Below are 24,527 nucleotides of genomic sequence, written 5' to 3' on the forward strand. Positions count from 1 at the left end.
GTCCCACAGGTTTGTGTGTGTTTTTCTCTATCTCAGGAGTGTCAAACTGATGGCATCAAGATGTTGTCATTTGACGTATTGTGACTTTCCCCCCCTTCACTAAACCAGGGGTAGGCATGGCCAGCGTGTGATGCATCTAGGCTACAGGCACAAGTTTGACAAGTTTGTTCTATCTGGTAAAGTTGTGGGTGAGTGATAGATCCAACTATATTTTGCCTGTGGAATTCATTAGTTGCTTTTCACCAGGATCTTTATAGTCAGGCAAGGATCAGTGAACAAAGAGACCCATGTATCTCTCTCATGAACAAATGTTTATTTACCTGAACAAAGGTGCGTCCTCCTATAAATTGGAAGAATATAGTTTGAAGCAAGTATGTATGGATTTCTCAGAACACAGTAGATAAGGCATAGAATTTATAAAAATACTTATTTTATGCGTGGTGGCTCAGTGGCTAAGACGCTGAGCTTGTCGATCAGAAAGGTCAGCAGTTTGGCAGTTCGAATCCCTAGCACTGTGTAATGGAGTGAGCTCCCGTTACTTGTCCCAGCTTCTGCCAACCTAGCAGTTCAAAAGCATGTAAAAAATGCAAGTAGAAAAATAGGGTCCACTTTGGTGGGAAGGTAGCAGCGTTCCATGTGCCTTCGGCATTTAGTCATGCTGGCCACATGACCATGGAGAAATCTTCAGCTAGCGCTGGCTCTTTGGCTTTATAACAGAGATGAGTACTGCCCCGTAGAGGCGGAAACGACTAGCACATACATGTGAGGGAACCTTTACCTTTACCTTATGCCTTTTGCAGTTTGCATTAGATGTCTAACCTCACAACAATTCTGGGATAACATCTGCCCACTCCTACAAGAACTCTGTCATGTCCCAGTGGTTTATATTTATATTTGTCAAGATCAGACATATGTTCTTTCACTCATTATTTTAATTTTATATCTAGCCTGTCTTTTATGGTTATGTTTTTGGTAGGCTGGGCTATAGTTCCTTTTTGCATGAAGACTGATGCAAAGAATGAATTAAGCAATCCTGTTTTCTCTCTACTGTCTGTTACTTCCATGCCATCTTCTCCTTTTGATGGACTGTTTCCTTTTTTCTTGTGTTGAAAAAAATTGTTACTATCTTTGATTTTTGTTGCAAGTCTTTGTTCATTCTAAGTCTTTACTTTCCTGACTTCATATTTGCAGATACAGTCTATTTGCTGATATTCTGCCTTAGTTATGTGTCCCTCTTTCCATTCTTTGTACCTGTTCATTTTATCTTTCAGTTTATCAGAGAAAGATCTATATGCAAGCATGCTGATTTCTTCTTGGATTTCTTGTTTATCTTTCTCAGTGGTATTGTGCTAGTCTGGGCTTTTATGATCATACTTTTCAGAGTTTCCCAAGGTTCTTGAGTTGTTTTTCCCTTTACAATTGTCATCCAAGGAATCTTTCCCAAGTTCTCTCTGATTTTATTAAAATCAGCTCTTTTAAAATCTAAGACTCTGCTATCATTATGTTCTATTGCTTATATTTGCGATATATTGAATTCTAGTATGACATGGTGATTCTTACCCAAGGTTCCTGCAGTTTCAATTCCCTTTATCACTTCTTTTATGTTTGTAAGAATTAAGTCCAAGATGGATGTCCCTCTAGTTCCCCCCTCTACCTTTTGGACAACAAAGTTGTCAACTAGATTGTCAAAGTTGTCAACTAAACCAGGGAATAAAGTGCAGAGGTTGCTGGGGAAGAGCTTGGCCAAGTCCATTGTCCTTTCTTGTTCTGGCCTCCTAGTTGTCATCTGCAGATCTGGCTGGGCACTTTCCCCCCATTCCCTGACATGCACTCCCAATCTAGAGAGCTCATCCTACAATGCAATGAAGGCTCTGTTGCCATGTTCTATGGTGCCCTTGGTTACACGGGCTTCCTGTCCACCATCTGCTTCACAGTGGCTTTTCTGGTCAGGAATCTCCCTGGAGCATTCAATGAAGCCAAACTGATCTCCTTCAGCATGCTGGTCTTCTGTAATGTCTGGGTGTCCTTTGTGCCAGCCTACTTGAGCACCAAGGGGAAGTACGCAGTGGCTGTGCAGGTCTTCTCCATCTTGGCCTCCAGTGCTGGCTTGCTGGGCTGCCTCTTCATCCCCAAGTGCTACATCATTATTTTTAGGCCAGATCTGAATACCAAAGAACATTTGATCTCAAAATAAAATTTAAAATGACTTTTACAGATCTATTATTCTTCAAAAAATGTCATTTAGTTTAGTGGGCTTGATTAATAGTTTTCAATCATTAAATGTTTGTTTGTTTGTTTATTAAACCTAAATGCTGCCCATTTTGGCTATAAATGACTCTACACAGCTTACAATCAAGAAAAAAGAATGACTAAAATAATAAATAGTACAACATTTGTTTAAAATTGACAAAGATGGGAAGGAAGGAAGCAAGATGCACATGAGGGGAAGGTATTCCTCATATTCCTAAAACTATTCATATTTATTTTCCTCTATATTCCTAAAAAAAAACCAATAACAATATACCAACTTTTATTTTTAATCACAATAGTGTTGGTAAAATCAGTTTGTGAATGAATGAGACTGTTTTGTAGGCAAATGGAGACATAAGGAATGTAGCCTTGCAGCTCCTAGTGACTGAAGATGCAAATATTTCTCATATCTGAGACTACTTTTCTTTGCAGATAACCCAAGGGCAGGAAGTAACCAGAGATTTATTATGCTATTATTTATAAATATGGATGGATCATTCATTGCTCCTCTTTTATGTCCTATGGGAGGGGCCAATCATCTCCGAGGTGTGGCCTTACTACTGAGTCAACCCTGCTTTCTCAATTGTTCTTGTCTTTTGGATAAGACTGCACTCCCAGTACATGTTTTTTTTTCTTTTGAGTAATTCAGTATTACCAGAGGAGAAACTTCTTAAGATTAGATTTACAACTCTTGAAGTTTTTTTGACAATGTTATTACAGTGAGCTTTGGTGCTTAGATCATTTGATATGAGAACTCCAAGGTCCTTGACAGAGTGAGGATCATCAACGAGGTCATATCCACCTAGCTTGTATTTGGTGTACTGATTTTTTTTACCAATGTGTAGCATTTGTTGGTCGAGATTTGGAGTTGCCAATTATTTGACCATTCAGACACATAATCAAGGTTGCTTTGAAGGATGGTAGCATTGTCAGTGGTGTTGAATAGATTTATGTAATCCCCAAAGAGAACGCAGTTGCTTATAAGGTGATTGCAAAGTTCATTTATTTAGAGTGTAAAGAGTGTGGGTCCTAGAATGCTGCCTTGGGGGACACTGCTGTTTACTGGTGCAGGGTTTGATAGGGTGTTTTGGTTGCTATGTGCTGAGGTTTCCAGGCCTGCCAGAATAAAAAGCAGTTAATCAAACCTTTTATTTCTGTTTCTTGGTTTTGGAGGATTGGACACGTGACACTTAGCAGAATGGCCTCAGGCAAGAGTTTAACTTAAAGTAAACTATGAAACCACAGGAATGCAGCCAGAGACGGTTCTTTCTTTTGCTTTTAGCTAAGGCCGTCAGGATTAACACAATATTTTTTATTTTTATTTATTTATTTATTTTGATTTGTTAATCACTTACAAAATAATAGATATAAGTATAAACATGAGTAAGAATACAGAAAATAGGTATGATTAAAAGGGGACAATAGGACAGGGACAGGAGGCACGTATGGTGCACTTATGCACACTGAAACTCATTTCCACCCCTCCCAGTGGCTAAGATTAACCTCTTCCTCTCTGAATGACCAAGTCTGAAGAAATTATCCCATCAAAAGGAACGCCATCAGACCACCATTGAAATATCTGAATCTCAAAAGCTAGAAAAGGTTTTGTCAGCTTTGGAAGCCATATTAGCACCAGAAGCTTCCATGCTGCCACATTCTTGAGCTTGTGGATGTGGGAGGGGGGATTTTATGGAGCGTTTGTAATTAGACATAATAGCATTCTTCTTTAGAGTCAAGATCATATTATTTCTGCACCTGGATGAGGAGTGGTTGAAGGGAGGTCTCAAGTTGGAAAGGATGGTGATTGGGGCATGTGATGGAAAGATGAGTGCAGGGGATGGATTTGTAATTTTTAATTATTGGAGGAAAACCCAGAACTTTCATATTCAGGTTTTCCCACATGTGCCAGCATGACAGCTCAAATAAAATGGAACTTTGAGAAAATGCCTGTCTTGGAGTTTTGCTTTCGGAGTTTGTTTTCCTGGAACGCTGACAGCATAAAAACTCCAGTAACTGTTTCACTGGTCAGCTAGCTAGACCAGACCCCATCGCTGAATTGTCACTTGTTCTCCAGCTTCCAAAATTAAACTTCTTCCTGGCAGTTTGCATCCTTGCCTATTTGTCCTTGAGCACTGATGGCTCTATCCGGGCTGGAGGAATGAACCCGGGATGAGCTTTTCTTCCCACACTTGGGTCACTTTTTTTTCTTTTGTACAACAATCTTTTTTTTCTCATTTGTTGTTGTTAGTGCTGAATGTGGTTTTTTTCTGTTCTGTATTTTATTTTTTAATAATAAAATGAAATATATGTGTTTAATATATTGTTTAAGAAACACTGCAGTGAGGTCTGATTCTTTGCTTTGGGTCTTGTGTTTTGATTCCAGAAACTGGTGTCAGAAGTGGGATTCACAATTATTGATCTGTGACCAGGGATAACAGATCATACGTATGTGTTCTGGTGAGCTTGATCCCATGTCGTTTCCTGCTATAAAAAACCCAAAACCATTTTGGAATGTATTTAAGGCAACAGTCTGTGTCTAAAAGTTTATTTTAATCAGGGAGGTTGGTTAAATGTCTGTGACCCCTTCTTCATTCCAATTCTCAGCCTTTCCTGGCCATGAATAAAATTCTCTAAATGGATATAAAGTCCATATCATCCAGACTTTAAACGAAAGTTTTCTCTGTATCCAAGAAGATTAACACAGCTTATTTTTCAGTATCTTGTTGTAAATATTCTATTACATCCAATTCAACTCTCACATTGTCTTTTGTCTTTTATGTAACAATAGACTTTGATCTTCATGAATAAACTCTTGAAAAATATTGTTTAATCTATCAGCCAAAACTAATATAAACAGTTTATAATCACCATTCAATGGCAAAATTGGTCTATAATTTATAAGCATAAGAGCATTTCCTGGAAGCTTAGGCTTCATGATTAGGACTTTAAAATGTGATTCTCAGGGTTCAAACAAATGATCTAATCAAATCATGAGCCTCAAGCCAAACTTCAAAAGAAATCTATATACGTAGCACTATATATACAGTACTGCACTCTATCCATTGCACCACAGTGGCACATTAGACAGATATACTGCCTGGAGAATTCAAAAAAGCTCAGTGGACATTTTGGAATTTTACTATACATGGCTGGGGACACCTCCATTCATTATTTCAAATGCCTTTTAATTATTTCAAGCATAATCACTGGAGCACTTATGAATGGAGAGCAGTTTGACCACTTCCTATGTATGGAGTGTTGGAAAATGTTGAGGCTTAAAATTCCTCTAACTCATATTTATACATTTCTGTTGAGATAATTCCTTGTTAGGAGAATGGGCGCATACAGGGAGACATATTGAGAGTAGTGTTTGAATAATACACACACAGCACACAGATACACTGTCCAGTAAATGTAGGTTTTTACTTCAAGAAACGTTTAAGCAAAGTTCAAACAAGCAGTCCAAAGTCATTCACAGGTAAGGCAGTCAGTGTTCAATTCAGGGGTAATCTAGTAACAAAGTCTAGTGTCAAAAACAGTTCAGTATCAGACTTACATCAAATCCAAAAATATCAGTCATTAGAAGGAACGGCAAAACTCTCCAACAGAAGGAAACAGAGACTCACTGAGACTTCTTCTCAGACTAAGACTAAGACAACCCAGGCTTCTGGCTCCATTTTATGGCCGTTTGAGAAACCACACCCAATTACAGATTTAGTATTCTCTTAAAGAGGCAGTATTAAAATGTCTATCCTGGTTTATATATTGTCCAACCCAAATAGCTGTTAGGTGACTTACATTCCTAACAATTTCTCCTGGTTGTAAGATGTTCCTTTGTATTGAAGTCTGGCCTCAGAATGATAATGTAGCACTTGGGGATGAAGACGCAGACCAGCAGACCAGCACTGGAGGCCAAGATGGAGAAGACCTGCACAGCCACCATGTATTTCCCTTTGGTGCTCAGGTAGGTGGGCAGAAACGAAACCCAGACACTGCAGAAGACCAGCATGCTGAAGGTGATCAGCTTGGCTTCGTTGAAGGCCCCAGGGAGCTTCCTGGCCAGGAAAGCCACTGTGAAACAGATGGCAGCCAGGAAGCCCAGGTAGCTGAGGGTGATGTAGAACATGACAACAGCCCCTTCGTTGCATTGCAGGATGATCTCTCCAGGCTTGGAGTGGAAGTCGGAGTCAGGGAATGGGGGAGAAACTCCCAACCAGATGGAACAGATGAAAATTTGGACAGAAGAACAAGAAAGAATGATGGAGTTGGCCAAGCTCTTCCCCAACCATCTCTTCACTCGGTTTCCTGGTTTTGTAGCCAGGAAAGCCAGCACCACTGTGATTGTTTTGGCCAAGAGAGAAGAAATGGCAACTGAGAAGATGATGCTGAAAAATGTTTGCCGGAGAAGACAAGTAGCTTTCCTTGGTTGACCAATGAAGAGCAAAGGAGACAAGAAACAAAACAGGAGGGAGAGTAGGAGGATGTAAGAGAGATCCCGATTGTTGGCTTTGACAATGGGAGTTTCTTGGTATTTAATGAATATGATTAACACAAACCCTGTAGTTATAAATAAGAGTAGCAAAAAAGAGACTAGAATGATGCCCAAATATTCTTCATAAGACAGGAAGGATATCATTTTGGGGATACATTGAATTTGGTCCTGATTTGGATATTTATCATCCAGACACTTGGTGCATATTTCTGTATCTGAGAAAAACAGAAAAGCAACATATATATTTTAAATATTAAGAGCCATTGTGACCCAGTGGTTAGAAGTTAGTACTGCAGGCTAATTCTGCTGACTGCCAGCAGTTCAATCCTCACTGGTTCAAGGTTGATTCAGCCTTCCATCCTTTTGAGGTCAGTAAAAAGGGGGCCCAATTTGTTGGGGGCAATATGCAGATAATGCTTTTAGATAAGAAATTGTGCATTTTGAAAATAATCAACAGAACAGTCAATGTGCCTTTCAATGTGTAGTTTCACCAAAGTGTTATGGATAGATTGACTTCCACAAGGCTGTTCATTTTCTTCAGTGTTACCCACCTTCCTGAGTGGAGATGGTCCCCTCTGGACAAGGAACACAGTCATAGCAGCAAACTGGCTCGCCTTCTCGAGCCCGCTTGACAAATCCAGAATGACAACTTTCCACACATTTGGACTGAGGCAAGGACTAAACAGAAAAACAAGGAATTAAAAAGAAAATACTCAGCATCCATGGAAAAATGGAGGTTGAGATGAAGATTAGCTGAGTAGTATCTAAGCTTCACTTAGGTAAATATGAAATCAATGACCCATTCCAAACAGGTGTAGAAGACATAACTATTGTTTTAGTTCCTCTTTTTGCTTCTGACATATCTCATTGTAATAAGGGACTTTTCTACTTAATAAAGTCTGGAGGAAGTAATTGAGAAAATATTTAAGCATTAAGAGACAACCCGTGTTCTTCCTCATGGTTTTATTAACATGCACTCCTCCGTTCTTCATATAGCCATGATTTAAAAGTAGGAGGTTCTATTCATTTTAAAATAGTTAATTTATTCATTGTAAAACAGTTATTGCTTTTTTATTTTATTATCTTTCTTAATAAATGACCTTTGTGATCATATTAAAAGCAACTGCATTCTTTTTGCTGATGATGTAAAACTATTCAACACTGACAATACTGCTACTCTTCACTCTCATAGATGACCCCCACCCTGCCAAGGACCTTGGAGTACTCATCTCTAATGATCTAAGTGCTAGAGCCCATTGTAACAACATTGCCAAAAAGGCATTAACATTTGTTAACCTATTCCTCGTAGCTGATATTGTACTAACTAGAGCATACAAAACATTTTCAAGACCAATTCTCAAATACAGCTCATCTGTCTGGAACGCACACTGCATATCAGACTAATACAATCGAGAGAGTCCAGAGATATTTCATGAGAAGAGTCCTCCACCAGAGGTGGTATTTGGCTGGCTCTGAGAACCAGTAGCAGAAATTTTGAGTAGTTCAGAGAACCGGCAAATACCATCTCTGACTGGCCCTGCCCCCATCTATTCTCTGCCTCCCAAGTCCCAGCTGATTGGCTGGGTCTTCTTTGGTTGCCCTGCACAGGAGAATGGAGGTGAAAAGCAGGTTAGTGGGGCGGGGAGGGAATGGAGATTTTGCAGTATCCTTCCCCTGCCACACCCACCAAGCCACGCCCACAGAACTGGTAGTTAAAAAATTGAATCCCACTACTGCCTCCCCCCCCCCCCTTGGCCCCTTCACTCCAGGCTGTGTCAGCTCTGAAGCTGTGAGAAGAAACCACACCAAACTTGATTGCAGGAAATACGACTTCAGCAACAGAGTGGTTAATGTCTGGAATACTGTACCTGACTCTGTGGTTTCTTCCCCAAACCCTAAAAACTTTAACCTTAGACTGTCTACTATTGACCTCACCCCTTTCCTAAGAGGTCTGTAGGGGGTGTGCATAAGTGCACCAACATGCCTACTGTCCCTGTCCTATTGTTTCTTTCTTTTCTTATTCATATCCATTTCATGTATTCATAACCATGTTTATACTTATACCTGTTATCTAATAATCACTTGACAAAATAAATAAAATAAAAAATAAGAAAACTCCCTAAAGGAAAGCTACCAAAAAAAAAATGGCCACAGTTCAGCCAACTTCAGGGTTGATGGGGAGTTAGGCATCTTTGCTGCAGGGTGTGGGTGTCACAGTATATTCAGAAACTGGAATAGAGCGTGGTAACAAGGTCAGCTAATGAATAGGTATAGCAACTAAGTCAGCCAATGAGAACTGTTTGGAAACTGAAACTAGAAGTAGCCTAGGCATGGCTCTAAATTAAGCTCTGCAGCTCTGAAGCTATTTTAAGCTCTGAGTCTGTCTACTGAAAATGAAAATGCTTCTCTCCTCTGCTGTGTATCTTGCTTGCCTGCTGAACTAAAGTGAAACTGTTTCTGAGCTCTTGAGTTGCTGTTCTGCTCTGAACCTGTAACATGTCTGCTTCTGTTTGAGTTTGCCCCATGTTGGAGAAATCTACAACTGGTATTGTAAAATTTACTTTATGTGTTTATAAAGAAGTTAAATGAAGTCTCAGACATCTGTGTTTACTTTTCTGGTGCTGAATTTATGCTGCAATACTCTGAACAGTGGGATATGAGCAGTGGCAGGATTCAATTTTTTTTACTACCAGTTCTGTGGGTGTGGCTTGGTGGGCGTGGCAAGGGAAGGATACTGTAAAATCTCCAGTCAGAGATGGTATTTGCCGGTTCTCCAAACTACTCAAAATTTCCACTATCGGTTCTCCAGAACTGGTCAGAACCTGCTGAATACCACCTCTGGATATGAGAATGAACTCTCTGTCAGAAAGGGATATTTCTAAGGCTCAGCTAGGTGTCCAAGAAAGGGTCCTTTCTGGTGAAGAACTATAATTAGATGACATCAACTGGCATGGAAAGGAAGACTCAAATTTATTATTTGTTAAATTTGCAGACTTCCTTTTCCCCCAAAGGGACAAAAGGTAGTTAACAATCAAGGTAAACAATGGCCTACAAGGGGTTTACAGATGAAATGCCTTCTTAATAGAAAAAGGCCAAATTTAAGTAGCATTTCCTTTCAAATTCTCCCTTGTTACTGCCAATATGAGGACGGACTTTTCTTTAGATCAAAGTCTTGTTTCAGTGCTTCAGTTTCCTAGGTCAAGTAGTGGTGTTTCATGGTGAACTGAAAGCCTTGGGCCTCATTCCTAGGAGAAGAAGTTCTATTGCTCTATTCCAGTGAGGTGAAAGAGAGGCATGGATAACATTGACCTGGTCTGGTCTCCTTAAGAACATCACAAACTATGGACCTGCCCTTTCAGAAAAGACTTTGCTTAAGCAGGACAATATAAAACCTATGTCCCAATAGGACCAACAAGACTTCCATCCAATAATGTTTCAATTTCATCTGATTCAGTCTGTAGAAAGTTAGCACCCAACCCTCTCCTAGAAGAGTGAAATGTTCTAGGAAATATTAAAAAGGCAGAATATTTCCCCTAAAAGAGAAATAAAAAACCTTAAAAGAAACAGAAACAAAACACCCCAGCTCCCTGCCCCCCACAGATATTTTGGTGCCAGCTTATCTACAAGACAAGACTGGGCCAGTCTAGAGCCGGGATTCTACTGGTTCTGTCCAGCACTGTAGAACCGGTTGCTCTGAAGAACACCTGTCCTTTATTTTCTGCTTTTTCAACCTCAGCTGCTTTGTGCAGCACAGCTATGGTTGAAAAAGCAGGAAAAAAGGGCTTTTCCAACCACTGCGCACCTGCACGCAGCACTGCTCAGCAGGCCGTAAATTGTACTCGCGCGACTCATGCAACTCGCGCGACTCACGCAACTCATGCAACTTGTGCAACTCGCGCAACTCATGTGACTCGTGCATGCGCACACAACGCAGAGCAACAGAACCGGTAGTTATACTGGTCGGATCCCATCCCTGGGCCAGTCTATCTAGAAAACAAAAGACCTCAGCTCCAGGATGATGGGATTATCCTTCAGGGCAAAGCCATTCAGCCACAATAGGAAATTGTCCTTCATTGCATCACCCCGCAAGATTCAACCAAGCCTGGGACACAGACAACTTCAGCTATGACTGCATAGCTGCATGGGAGTCTGACAGCAACCAGTAGGATACATGCCTTTGCCACAGGAACAGGAATCTCAAATTCAAAGCCCAAGAGAGGGTCTCTCTCTTTCTCTCTCTCTTCATGTGGTCAGCTACCCAGAATCACACATGCTTGGTGGTTCTGCTTCACCATTAAACTATCCTTCCAAGCAGCCTCCATGTTCCCAGTGTATTTCTTCTCACTTGGAAGTGAACCCAGATGGATATTTCTTCCAACAAGTCCAAACCTGAATCCAGGCACTGGTCAATAGCATTGCCTTCTTCTGTGCTATTTATTTACAAAGAAAAAAGCAACCTGAAGCTAGTAAGAACACATTACTCAGCACTTGCAGTTTCTCAGAAGTTTGATGGAGATATTAAATGGTAAATGGTAAAATGGAATAACACTGAACTTTCCCAAGCAGCCTAAGAAAACTATAAGGTTTCTACTTTTCATGTTTAATTCTCTGTGAAGCTCAACAACTTTGGTGATTAGCCCAGTTGAAATGGGTCCTAAACTTTAGAAAAAAGAGGAAAGATAGCAATGTTTCACCCACCTTGTTGAGCAACTTTAGCCATGACAAAACACCTTGGTTGATGATAAGTCTCTGTCTTTCAAAAATCACCATTTTCTTTTTTATGAAATCCTTCTTGGGGAAAACCAGCCAGCTTATGAAGTTCAGATCAGCTGCTATTTCACCATTTTGGTCCAGGTACATTTTCCATGGGGAAAGATTGAAAAACTCATTTTTCTCCAGAAAGGGGTGGAACTAGAATGGGAAGAAAAAAAACCCAGCAATTTAAAAGCAGAAACCTTGGTTTCTTATTGTTATTCCCCATTTGAATTTTTAGAATTCTTGCAAATAGGACTTAACAAACTGTCAGGGTTCCAAGTAATAGATCCATCACCAGCAATAACTCAGAGGCAGGTAGATTCCCCAAAGAATAGCTTTATTGGAAATATCATATTGGCACATATCTGGTGAAAACTGACGCTGAGGGGCCCCTTGGTTTTCATCTAATTAAAAGTAGACATTTCCCCTCAATCCCCAAACAATCAGTCACATGGCCCAATCAAAGCATCATCCACTGGACTATTGAATCACTCCTCCTTCCTCCAGCCAGGTGTGAGAATGTCCTTGATTCCCAGGGGAAAGTATTTTCTTTTGACTGCACAACCCCAGCTATCTCTAATCTCCCCTCCCTATCTCTCACTCCAGTGTGGCAACGTTAAAGCTCCAAGATGGCTTCAGTCAGGTTAGCTTCAGGGTTGACACAAACTATGTGATCTTGTATAGGAGCAAACAGATGTTATCTACAATTTAGATCTTTCTTTTTCTTTTCTCAATGTTTATGTTATTCAGAAAATTAAAATACAAAATCCGAAATAAAATAAAAAATTAACAAAATGAGAATAGGCAAGAACAATTAAAAAGTGTATTTAAAAGAATAAAAGAGAAAAACACATATTATCCCACTAGTTGAAAAGTAACACAACTTTACACATTTTCTTAATTACCACAAATCACCCCAGTCATTACCTCTGATCTGTCCAGGATCAAATACCCTCATTTAGTTTGAAATCTTTCCTTAAGTTTTTAATTGGAAACTTTCCCAACAATTGCATCTCATTTCTAAAGTTCATACTCTGTTATAAATATCTATGCAACATCCATTGTTAAAAAATTATCCTTAACAACACAATATTCCTCTTGCCAAAAAATGCAGTCTGTCTTTCATCAATTCCATTATCTTAGAATTTCTTATTTTCCTATTCTTTTCAATCTTTTCTGGCAGAACCATACTTTTCAAAGGAAGTACTTTCTTCTTCACATATGACAGCAACAGACCAGGTTCCAATTCATCAAGTTGCAAATTAAGTCCAACTGTTATTTCCTGCTTTTGGATATTATTTTGAGTTTGAACAGCTGTTATTGACTCACCACATTTTTCTTTATATTTTCAAATAAAACCTTTAAGTTAGAAAGCATTCTTTTTCAAATGCTTCCCAGAAACACATTATTCTTTCTTCAGGGACAAGAGAAGCAAATAAGTCATAGCCCAGTGTCCACAAGGAAATATGTTTTTCCCTTCAAAATTAAAGATGGTTAAAGAAAGATGTTTTTTTTCCATTATTGTTTTTTTTAAAGTCTTTAAAAAAAAACTAGAAAGAGCAAGACTTGTAATATAATCCTGTGTAAATGTAATGTACACACAGAGACACATATATATGTATGTGTGTGTGTGTGTGTGTGTGTGTATGTGTATGTGTGTGTGTATCAGTGGTGGGATTCCAAAAATTTTACTACTGTTTCTGTGGGTGTGGCTTGGTGGGCATGATGTGGCTTGCTGGGCATGGCAGGGGAAGGATATTGCAAAATCTCCATTCCCAATGTTGAATATTCAATGGGGAAAGCCTCTTACTCAGACCCACACCTAACACCCTCCCCACTCCTGGAGGAAGGATACTGTAAAATCCCCACTCCACTAACCTGCTTTCCAGCTCCGTTCTCCTGTGCAGGACAACAAAAGAAGACCCAGCCGGGACTCAGCTGGGACTCGGAAGGCAGAGAATAGATGGGGGCGTGGCCAGTCAAAGTAATTTGTAAAAGTACAGCAATGGGTTATCAAATAGGTCAGAAGTAAAATCAAGAGATAGTGAAGCTTCAAAAAGTGAAGTAAAAACCTAGGTGTGCTCATGAAAAATGAACAGGTGAAGAGACCAGACCTTCCAATTGCTCCTTAATGAGAAGTAGCCATTAAGAACCTCATTTTTCCATAAGTGTACAATCATCCAAAGGTCATCTTGGGTCCTTCCTAATTTCCCCTTGAAAAATCATGGAGCAGAGCCACCAAATTTACCTACTTCTTGGTAAACTAAAAAAAAAGAACATACTCAATACCATTTTCAATGGGTAGTCCTTAATGATACTACATCTTCATGGAGGGAATTAAACAGTGGGGGTACCATAAGGTTCTGTCTTGGGCCAGAACTCTTTAATATTTTCATAAATGACTTAGATGAGGGAATAGAAGGGGAACTAATCGAATTTGCAGATGACACCCAGCTGGTAGGGTGTCATCCCAGAAGACAAGCTCAGGATCTAAAACAATCTTGACAGACAATGGGCTCTATTCAACAACGTGAAATTTAATGTGGAGAAAACCAAGGTTCTTCAACTAGGCAGGAAATCTTATGAAGCTTCTCCTCTGGAAATATTGTATTGCTAACTAGGGCATACAAAACCTTTGCTAGACCAATACTTGAATACAGCTCATCTGTCTGGAATCCACACTGTATATCAGAGATTAATACAATTGAGTGAGTCCAGAAGTATTTCACAAGAAGAGTACTACACTCCTCTTCTCTCAACAGAATACCCTATGCCACTAGACTTGAAATTTTGGGCTTGGACAATCTTGAACTATGCTGCCTCTGCTTGCATTTAAGTGTAGTACACAAAATTATCTGCTACAATGTCTTACCAGTCAATGTCTACTTCAGCTTCAACCGCAACAATACAAGAGCACACAACAGATACAAACTCAATGTTAACCGCTCCAAACTTGATTGCAGAAAGTACGACTTCAGCAACAGAGTGGTCAATGCCTGGAATGTACTACCTGACTCTGTTGTTACATCTCTAACCCCCACTCCTTTAACCTCAAACTATCCACTATTAACCTCACCCCATTCCTAAGAGGTCTGTAAGGGGTGTGCATACGTGCACCATCGTGCCTCCCATCCCTGTCCTATTGTCCCCATTTAATCGTACCTATTTTCTGTATTCTTACTCATGTTTATACTTATACCTATTATTTTGTAAGCGATTGACAAATCAAATAAATAAAATAAAATAAATAAGTAAAAACCAAAGGTACAAATACAGATTAGGTAAAACCTGGCTCAAAAACAGTAACTGGGAGAGGCACCTTGGACGATCACTCACAGTGGACGATCACTTAAACATGAGCCAGCAGTATTTGGCATCAGCCAAAAAAAACCAACACATTCCTTAGTTGTATAAACAGAGCATAGAATCAAAATCATGTGAAGTATTAGTACCACTGTATAAATCCTTAGTAAGACCACACCTGGAATACTGCATCCAGTTTTGGTCACCACATTACAAAAAAAATTGAGACTTTAGAAAAAGTGAAGAGAGGAGAGGAGAGGAAAAGAGAAGAATAACTTTATTGTCAAGTTGAATGTATACCAATCAGTATACATTAAAATGAAATTTTGTTACACACAGGTCTCAAATGGCCAACACCTCCAATATATACTACATAAACATGGCTAAATAAATAAATGAATAAATACAAAATTATGTATATATCCACATATATTATATGACACAGAGAAACAGTACAGTCTAGTTCAGATGTAGCAATACCAATAGCACTTAGACTTATATACTGCTTTACAGTGCTTTACAACCCTCTCTAAGCAGTTTACAAAGTCAGCCTATTGCCCCCAACAATCTGGGTCCTCATTTTACCCACCTCAGAAGGATGGAAAGCTGAGTCAACCTTGAAGCTGGGGAGACTTGAACTGCCAAATTGCAGGCAGCTGGCAGTCAGCAGAAGTAGCCTGCAGTACTGCACTCTAACCATTGTGCCACCATGGCTCATGTACATGACAAGAAAAATGAATATTGCGAGTTTAGTGGACAAATAGCATAGGGAACAAAGCTGTTACAGAATCTGGTACTCCTGCTAGAAATACTTTGAGACCTCCTCCCAGAGGGGAACAACAGAAATAGACCATGAAGTGTGGGGTCTTTAATAATGCGTTGAGCTCTAAGCACTTATAAGCAGTATCCTGAGTAACAAGAAGCAAGCTTCCTATAATCTTCTCAGCTGTCCTTACCACTCTTCTGTCTGAGGCACTGCTGCCATGAAACCAAACAGTGATGCAGTTTGTTAAAAAAGAAAAAAACAACTCTCAATCATACCTCTGTAAAAAGTGGCCAGGACAGAAGGACAAAGATGTGTTCTCCTCATCTGACGCAGGAAATGCAGACGCTGGTTTGCACGCTTCACTAAGGATGATGTGTGGAGCGAAAAGAAGAGCAACTAAAATGATTAAGGGCCTAATGATGTAAAGCTGTTCAATACCACAGACAATACTGCTACCCTACAAAAAGATCTTGACTATGTATCAGAATGGTCAAACAAATGGCAACTTCAAATCTCAACAAATAAATGCTCTGTCTTACATATTGGCAAAAAAAATCAGAAAATAAAATACAAGCTGAATAGTCAAGATCTTGTTGATGACCCAAGCTCTGTAAAGGACCTTGGAATACTCACCTCTAATGATCTAAGTGCTAGAGCCCACTGCAACTACATAGCCAAAAAGGCATTAAGAGTTGTTAACCTAATCCTACGTAGCTTTTTCTCTGGTAATATTACACTACTAACTAGAGCATACAAACTATTTGCTAGACCAATACTCGAATACAGTTCATCAGTCTGGAACCCACATTACATATCTGATATTAGCACAATTGAGAAAGTCCAGAAATATTTCACAAGAAGAGTTCTCCACTCCTCTACTCGTTGTAGAATACCTTATGCCACCAGACTTGAAATTCTAGAACTAGAAAACCTTGAATTACGCCGTCTTCGGTCTGATTTAAGCATGGTATATAAAATCATACATTGCAATGTCCTACCTGTCAATGAATACTTCAGCTTCAACCATAACAACACAAGAGCACACAATAGATACAAACTCAAAGTTAACCGCACCAAACTTGATTGCAGGAAATACGACTTCAGCAATAGAGTGGTCAATGTCTGGAATACTCTACCCGACTCTGTAGTTTCTTCCCCAAACCCCAAAAACTTTAACCTTAGACTGTTTACTATTGACCTCACCCCTTTCCTAAGAGGTCTGTAGGGGGCGTGCATAAGCGCACCAACGTGCCTACCGTCCCTGTCCTATTGTTTCTCTTATTCTTCTCTTATTTTTCTTATATGTACCCATTTCATGTATTCACAACTATGCATACACTTATACTTATTATCTTGTAAACAATTGGCAAATCAAATAAATAAATAAATAAATAAAATGATTAAGGGCCTGGAGACAAAAGCATATGAAGAATCGTTGCAGGAATTGGGTATGTCTAGTCTAGAGAAAAGAAGGACTGGGGGGAGGGGGGACATGATCACAGTATTCCAGTATTTGAGGGACTGCCACAAAGAAGAGAGGGTCAGATTATTTTCCAAAGCACCGGAGGGCAGGACAAGAAACAATGGATGGAAACTAATCAAGGAAAGAAGCAATCTGGAATTAAAGAGAAGCTTCCCAAGAATTAGAATAATTAACCAGTGAAACAGCTTGCCCTCAGAAATTGTGGGTGCTTCATCTCTGGAGGTTTTTAAGAAAAGTCTGGATAGCTACTTGTCTGAAATGCTATAATGTCCTCTTTTATGTTCTGATTGAAATAATACATATATCCATTATAAAATCAGCAGTGTTTAATGCCAAAGTATATCTCTCATAGTTCCTGTTCCTATTAATATTATTGATCAATGAGACCTAAAACGGACAAGACCTAAAATGGACACCTAACATCAAAAACATCATCAAAAAAGCACAACAAAGAATGTTCTTTCTGCACCAACTCAGAAAGCTCAAACTGCCCAAGGAGCTGCTGATCCAGTTCTACAGAGGAATTATTGAGTCTATCATCTGCACCTCTATAACTGTCTGGTTTGATTCTGCAACCCAACATGACAGACACAGCCTTCAGTGAGTAATTAGGGCTGCAGAAAAAAGAATTGCTACCAACCTGCCTTCCATCGAGAACCTGTATACTGCATGAGTCAAAAAGAGGGCTGTGAAAATATTTACAGACCCCTCACATCCCAGACATAAACTGTTTCAACTCCTGCCCTCAAAACGACACGATAGACCATTGCACACAAGAAAAAAATAGACACAAGGACAGTTTTCCCCCGAATGCTGCTGAACAAATAATTTCCTCAAAACTGTCCAACTATTTACAAAGTCTGCACTACTATTAGCATTAATCTTCTCATCACTCCTTATCACCCATCCCCTCCCATTTGTGACTGTATGACTGTAACTTTGTTGCTTGTATCCTTATGATTTATATTGAATGTTTCCTAGTATGATTTGATTGCCATGACTATTATTAAGTGTTGTACCTTATGATTCTTGACTCTTGATGAATGTATCTTTTCTTTTATGTATACTGAGAGTATTTGCAGCAAGACAAATTCCTTGTGTGTCCAATCACACTTGGCCAATAAAGAATTCTATTCTATTCTATTCTATTCTATTCTATTCTATTCTATTCTATTCTATTCTATTCTATTCTATTCTATTCTATTATCAGAATTCCTGTCCTGTTTTTTGTGTTCTTCCCTCATTTTTGTTATTTCAGCGTCATCATTTCCTGCAAAACCTTTTCAAGCTTTACAATGACTCATTGGATAGATTATATCTGCATCAGAGTGGAGAGCTGGCTGCTGATCTTGATATCATGAGTTCAGTCCAATTTCCCAACAAGTCAATTTTCTGGATAAAATTTGGGAGCCTAGCTAGACAAGGATCTGGAGAAGCCATGTTTATGGTTGACCAGGATGCAATGATGTCCCCAAAATGGCTCAACCAGTTGAAGTGTATTTTTCTTCCCCAGTTCTTTAAAATTCCACAGAAAGGCCAAAACTGTTCTTTTGAAGTTTGACTCTAATGACAATACCTTTCACGTGTTAGGGTTCCAGAAAAACCTAACTCCAATTAAAAATTCCAAGACAGGCATTTTCTCAAAGTTTCCTTTTATTAGAGTAGTTAGACTGACACCTCTGGGAAAACCCAAATCAGAGACTTCCGGGTTTTCAGTTAGTAAATCAAAAGTCAAAACCCAACCCCTGCACCCATCAGTCCATTACATGGTCCAATCATCAACCATCCCAATTTGAGACATTCCTTCAACCTCTCCTCCTCCAGGTGCAGGAATAACATGACCTTGACCGAAGAAAAGCATGCTATTATGTCTAACTACCAACACTCTAAAAATCGCCCCCTCCTACTTTCCCAGGCACAGGAATATGGCAGTGTAGAAGCTTCTAGTAGTAATATGGTTTCCAAAGCTGACATCAGGATGGATTCTGCTGATTTGCTTCCCCTTCTGATACCCCAGTAGTAGGGAGTGGTCTGCCTGAGTCCAAGAGTTCTTTCTCTGGACTTACAAATGTTTCAGACTCCTTTGCCTAGAGAACCATATTTTCATTTGTACAATTCCTGCCAGGGGCCTTGCAGATGATGTTACAACACTTGCCCAAAATAAAGAATTCTATTCTATTCTATTCTATTCTATTCTATTCTATTCTATTCTATTCTATTCTATTCTATTCTATTCTATTCTATTCTATTCTATTCTATTCAGTTCTGTGATTATATTGGCCAAACTTGTTGTCCATTTGTAGAATAAGCACAAAAGTAGGTTCATATACTTCCCCTCCTCCTCCTATGGATTCTAAGGAGCTACGTTGGATGGATCCTTGTTGGGAGCTCTTACCTGCCACAACTGCAGCCTTGGAGCTTCCAACTTTGCTTTGTCCTCTTTCAATCTCCTTCTGGATCTGGAGGCATATGCAGCACTCAAGGCATGGGCCAGAGTCTTAATGACACTGTAAAAATGGGGGAAATTAACAACCTCAATCATGTTTCTTTTCAATTGGGTCTCCAATGGTATTTTCTGGGTGCATCTTTTCCGCCCCTTGACAGAAAAGGCATGCTTTGAAAAAGAGCAGAGAAATGACTGATCTCCAAAGGGTGGCTCAAGAAAGAATTTGGATCGGAAGGCATAATTTATTGGCCATTTTTTTTCCTGAAAACCAACCGTCCAGATACTATTCACATATTTGAGACGTCTGTCATTTTTCAGTGGAAATAGTCCAATGAGTGTTGTGATCCAGACTTTCCCTTCAATGGGTCCTGGCAAATGCATAAATGTTAAATGGAAAGGAATAATTCTGTCCAAAACGGCACCATATTCTATGTAGTGCAGAAAGACATTGACTTGTCTCCACTTAGAGAGGGCATCCCTGAGGAGTGCTGTAGATCCAGTTTTTGATAACTGTTTTGATATAACAATGCAGATTCCATTCCTGAGAAGCAAAGGAGTAAAAGCCCTCATGAAATTCTCTCCATTTTCTGTGTCTGAAGCAAAGAGACCAACCAGGGTCCATCTGAAATAGAGGAGGATTTGGACAATCCCTGGGTAGAGGATGCCTTTTTTGGGGAAAAGCCGATGATAAAAGGGCAATTGGCTTTTATCATGCAACGAATCTGAAAATAATTCAAAACTGATCTGAAAAAGCAATGAAGAATGCTGTGTTATATCTGGGATCAGATCTATTCCAAAATATTAGCTTCAAAAAAATCCAGTTTGGTTTTCTGATAAACACACTGAATAGTTCATTGTTGATTAGTCATTAACCCAGATGAAAATAAAGAATAAAAATACATGACAATAATAAGACTGTATATAACAATAGTATAAAAGAAAGGAAAGTTTAAAAGAATAAGAATAAAGAATGCAAATCACATTTCTGTATCGCCTCCACTAATTGACCACAAGCAGACCTGCATATGCAGATTTAAACTAAAAGTTTTGCTCAAGTAAATAGCATATTGTATTTTTTTTAATGACTAAATTGTTTTACTATAAGGATCCAAAAAGGTTGTTCATCTAATCTGTAATCCAAGATACTGGTCTCTTTCTTATACAGTTGCTTTGTCTATCTCTGGAGCCCAGCAAATGCAAGTCTGTTCAGTATAAGGGTCTTAATCTTCCATATTTAACCTTTGTGTTCTGTGTTCAAATCCTGCTTGAGTAAATACTACCTTTAGATTTTAGGCATTGCTGCATTAAAATAATTGCCAATTTGAAAATACTTTATAGTGGCTCTTCCACTTAAATGTGTCATCCTCACCAAGGATGGCTGTATCTTTTTCTGCTTCAATAATGGAATTCTTTGTGCAGCAATGTTTATTTATTTTTTATTTATTTATTTGATTTGTCAATCACTTACAAGATAACAGGTATAAGTATAAACATAGTTATGAATACATGAAATGGGTACATATAAGAAAAAGAAAAAGAAACAATAGGACAGGGATGGTAGGCACGTTGGTGCTCTTATGCAAGCCCCCTACAGGCCTCTTAGGAAAGGGGTGAGGTCAATAGTAAACAGTCTAAGGTTAAAGTTTTTAGGGTTTGGGGAAGAAACCACAGAGTCAGGTACAGTATTCCAGACATTGACCACTTTGTTGCTGAAGTCGTATTTCCTGCAATCAAGTTTGATACGGCTAAACTTGAGTTTGTATCTATTGTTTGCTCTTGTGTTGTTATGGTTGAAGCTTCTTTTCCAATTACACAAGAAACAGGAAGACCACAACTCCTAATATAATTTGTCAGCTGTACAATTCAAGAAGCCTTTAATTGAATTTTTGTCTATTCTAAAAGACAGAATTTTGGAAGTCTGTTACTTTTCATTGATTTAACACCAATAGTTGGGCTCTCGGTCTAATGCAGATCTTGAGGTACTACAGTGCATGCTTCGTTCAATGTAGATTTAGTTCCTTTGAACTAAGTGCTCTTGGTCAGGCAAAACTCCGTCTAAAGCCTGCTTGTTCATCAGGAAGACATTATTTGTTCATCTACCTTCTCACAACTCTACTGAAGAGGATCCTAACATATTTTAGCCACAATATCTATTAGACCAATGGGTCTGTAATTGTCAGGGTCCTTTTTATTTTGGTTTCAATATATAGAGGCTATTATTGCCATCTTCTATTGCAAGTGGACCAAGGCAGTCATAGAATGGATTCCACTTGATTAAAAAGCATCCATGAAAGACACCTAGAGCAAGATGGATCAATGACATTTGCAAGTATTGTGAGCCCAACTGGCAAAAGCAAGCTCAGGACTGTATTGGTTGAAACATATGGAAGAGACCTTCATCCTGCAATGAATAGATCATGGCTAAAATGATGACAATTTCCATCTTCAACCCAACTGGATATGGTAGGAATTATTGATATGCGTAAATGAGCCTGCCAGTAGAGGATGCTACCATTGGAGATACTTTTTGAATAGTAAATATGGTAGAAAGAGCTTTATTGCTCTTCAAGTCATTTACAATAAATTTCTTCATTAACATTTTAGAGTAAAAATAGTTGATTTGTTGGCTAATATGCTTGAAAATTTGTATCTTATGAATTAATAGTGACCACTATCTTTTAACTACTTTTACTTTTACTTTTATTAACTACTTTATTTAATTAATGATAGCAGTCACTATTAATTCATAAGACACATGTGTGTGATCAGGTCTAGGTGATAATCTGTTTGTGTTCTTAGGATTCTGGGATTTGTTTACCATAGAAAAACTTTTAAAGGATTATATTTAAAAAAATGATTTCCCAACTCTGCTGCACCTTTCTTTTGTATGGAAGACTTTTCAATTGAATACACAGTCTCTGCCTTCTAAATGTAAAGCAGAAGGCTCAAAGCAGTGATAATAATGTTATGAGAGGATATCATTGCTTTGAGCATATCCCGTCCACACTGCGGATCCCAATCCCTAACTGTGACAACTACAATGGCCTTGATGAAAAGCAGTTCTTCAGTTCCTAAGTGAAGATATGTTTGGATCTATCACATAACAACCTATACCCCATTCATTTAGCTATAGAAAAACACATGCACAAACCTGAGGGACTTTATAGATGCCTCCTAATGTTGATATCTGGATGGAGATGTCATCCATCGCTCCATCGACAAGAACCAAAATGTTGTCCTTCCTTCCACAATTATAGTTGGGAACATTGGCTTCTCCAGTAGAGAGCATGTCCAGCAAGGCATCTGAAGTCACAAGCGTGTTCAAATAGTTGTCATGGATGTTGTAGCCAAGTGTGAGATTTTGCATAAGCCAGGGTGCCTTGTTGACCACTTGAATATTAAAAATGTAGCGTAGAATTCTTAACTTATCAAAAGGTAAACTAATGTAAAAAATATTAAAGTTAGCAGCAGCAGCAGCATTAACAGCAATAACAAAATCATTTTTAAATGTAATCCTCCTTGTCTCCACAAGCCTTCTAAGTCTTAAGCCAATACGGATCCAAACCCAGAGGCAAATGATACTTTAATGAATGTTGGGGAAATGGGATGGAGATAGTTTTGCACTAATATTCAGAATCACAAATAAACCATTTTTCAATTCACAAAATATTCCTATGGTCTTTTTAGAGTTGCCAAGAGAAAGGGAGGGGGGAGCAATGCGGCAGCTTGCAAAATAAAAGTGCATTCCATAAGTAGTTTTCAAAGATAGTAACTAGGTGACAAGTTTCTGCCATGCAAAATTCTAACTAGCGAACATGATTGATGATTCTTGGCTATGGATGTGTCTCATTGGAGAATACGAATGGGGTGGGGGGGGGGAAACTGGGTTCAAGGGTGACAATGAATTATGTGTCTCAGAGTCGGCTACACCCAGGCAGTGCCAGACATGTTAACTCCCAATAAATCCTTTTGAAATTTTGGAAATTTGGCTCAAGACTCATGATTTAATTGGGGTAACTGCCGGAATCCTGACACCATTATTTGTAGCAGTAGTAAATTTCACTGCCAAGTAACCAGGATTAAAAATCACTCAATCATTCAAATAAAATCATCATGATAGGAAGATGATATTTCACAAATGACCCAGAAAAGCAGTTCTAAAATCAAGTCATTCTGTCTTCCTATAAGGATCAGGAACTGAATATGAGTGACCGGTTATAAAAATATGGAAATGAGAGAGGCAGAGGCAACTACAGCCGATTCAGTAACTTCTTTAAACTAAGGTTGGTATTGAACTGATAGGATTAGACTGGGAAAGATAACCCTGGTCTATTCCAAAAATAAGGCAAAAGAAAGGAGCAATAGAAATCAAAAGATTCAAGAGATTAGACAGATCCTGCAATATAGGCATGCATGAAACAGGAAAAGAATGAGAGGGTTAGAACTGAAAATAGGGGGAATTCAACTCTATCAAAATGAATGACTTACGACTCAAATTGACAATAAGGAGCCATGTTGAAAAGCAACAGTGTTGTCTGCAGTATTTTTGTTCCAGTAGTGATCATATTGATGAGATGATCCCCTGGCCAGTAATAGCTCCATGGTTTTTGTTCATCCCAATGTTTGAAATTCAGTGGACACTTCATTCTAAGCTTCCCAGAAACTGCTTGGGACTTCAACAGTATCAGAAGCAGAACAAGGAGGTTCATAATTCATAGGGCTGAATCAATTCCCTTCCTGTTTTTCAACAAGAATAACCAAAAGAGGTAGAAAGTATTCTTGCAAGAAGGAAATACTAGTGACTTTCCAGATTCAGACAGAGACAAACTGAATATGCCCTGGAAAAGAGAGAAAGGCACATTCAAGAGCACAGCATCTGCTGGTCCCAAAACTTGTGCCCCACAGAGTGTGATCTAGGCATTTATCCTTTTTTGCTGCAAGATCCCTTCCGTGTTGCTCCAGTCTTGTTTACATGAAAGATAGAAAAGTAGCAGAAGAGGTCTCAAAGACCAGAACTATGAAAATTACAGTG

General features: G+C 38.9%; 1 protein-coding gene and 1 pseudogene across 3 annotated transcripts; one reads left to right on the plus strand and one right to left on the minus strand.

Annotated features, from left to right (window-relative positions):
* LOC148131975 (vomeronasal type-2 receptor 26-like) overlaps positions 1-24,527 on the plus strand; it is a 234,877-nt pseudogene that overhangs the window by 18,324 nt on the left and 192,026 nt on the right.
* On the minus strand, positions 5,653-24,527 carry LOC113427943 (vomeronasal type-2 receptor 26-like). 3 transcript variants are annotated; one of them, XM_087953814.1, is made up of 6 exons: positions 23,984-24,527; positions 22,647-22,914; positions 19,445-20,239; positions 11,441-11,653; positions 7,294-7,420; positions 5,653-6,957 (listed from the first exon to the last, which is right to left on the minus strand). In XM_087953814.1, the coding sequence occupies exons 1-6, from the start codon at positions 24,202-24,204 to the stop codon at positions 6,053-6,055; spliced, it is 2,529 nt and encodes an 842-aa protein (XP_087809940.1). In that variant the 5' UTR covers positions 24,205-24,527; the 3' UTR covers positions 5,653-6,052. The 3 variants fall into 3 exon arrangements, with proteins under 3 accessions (XP_087809940.1, XP_087809939.1, XP_087809941.1); XM_087953813.1 differs by having other exon boundaries at positions 22,647-22,935; positions 23,984-24,525; XM_087953815.1 differs by lacking the exons at positions 19,445-20,239; positions 22,647-22,914; positions 23,984-24,527 and adding an exon at positions 13,612-13,739.

Source organism: Notechis scutatus, chromosome 2, assembly GCF_049901735.1.
Source record: "Notechis scutatus isolate UNSWTSFEM ecotype Mainland chromosome 2, rNotScu1.2, whole genome shotgun sequence".
Lineage (NCBI taxonomy): Eukaryota > Metazoa > Chordata > Lepidosauria > Squamata > Elapidae > Notechis > Notechis scutatus.

Excerpts from the sequence above, each read along its gene's own strand:
- LOC113427943 (XM_087953813.1), bottom strand. The coding sequence starts at position 24,204 with ATGAACCTCCTTGTTCTGCTTCTGATACTGTTGAAGTCCCAAGCAGTT. Across the intron at positions 11,654-19,444 it reads CAAGGCTGCAGTTGTGGCAG|TTCCACCCCTTTCTGGAGAA; the intron begins GTAAGAGCTCCC and ends TTCCCATTCTAG. Across the intron at positions 7,421-11,440 it reads GGCTAAAGTTGCTCAACAAG|TCCTTGCCTCAGTCCAAATG; the intron begins GTGGGTGAAACA and ends TTTTCTGTTTAG.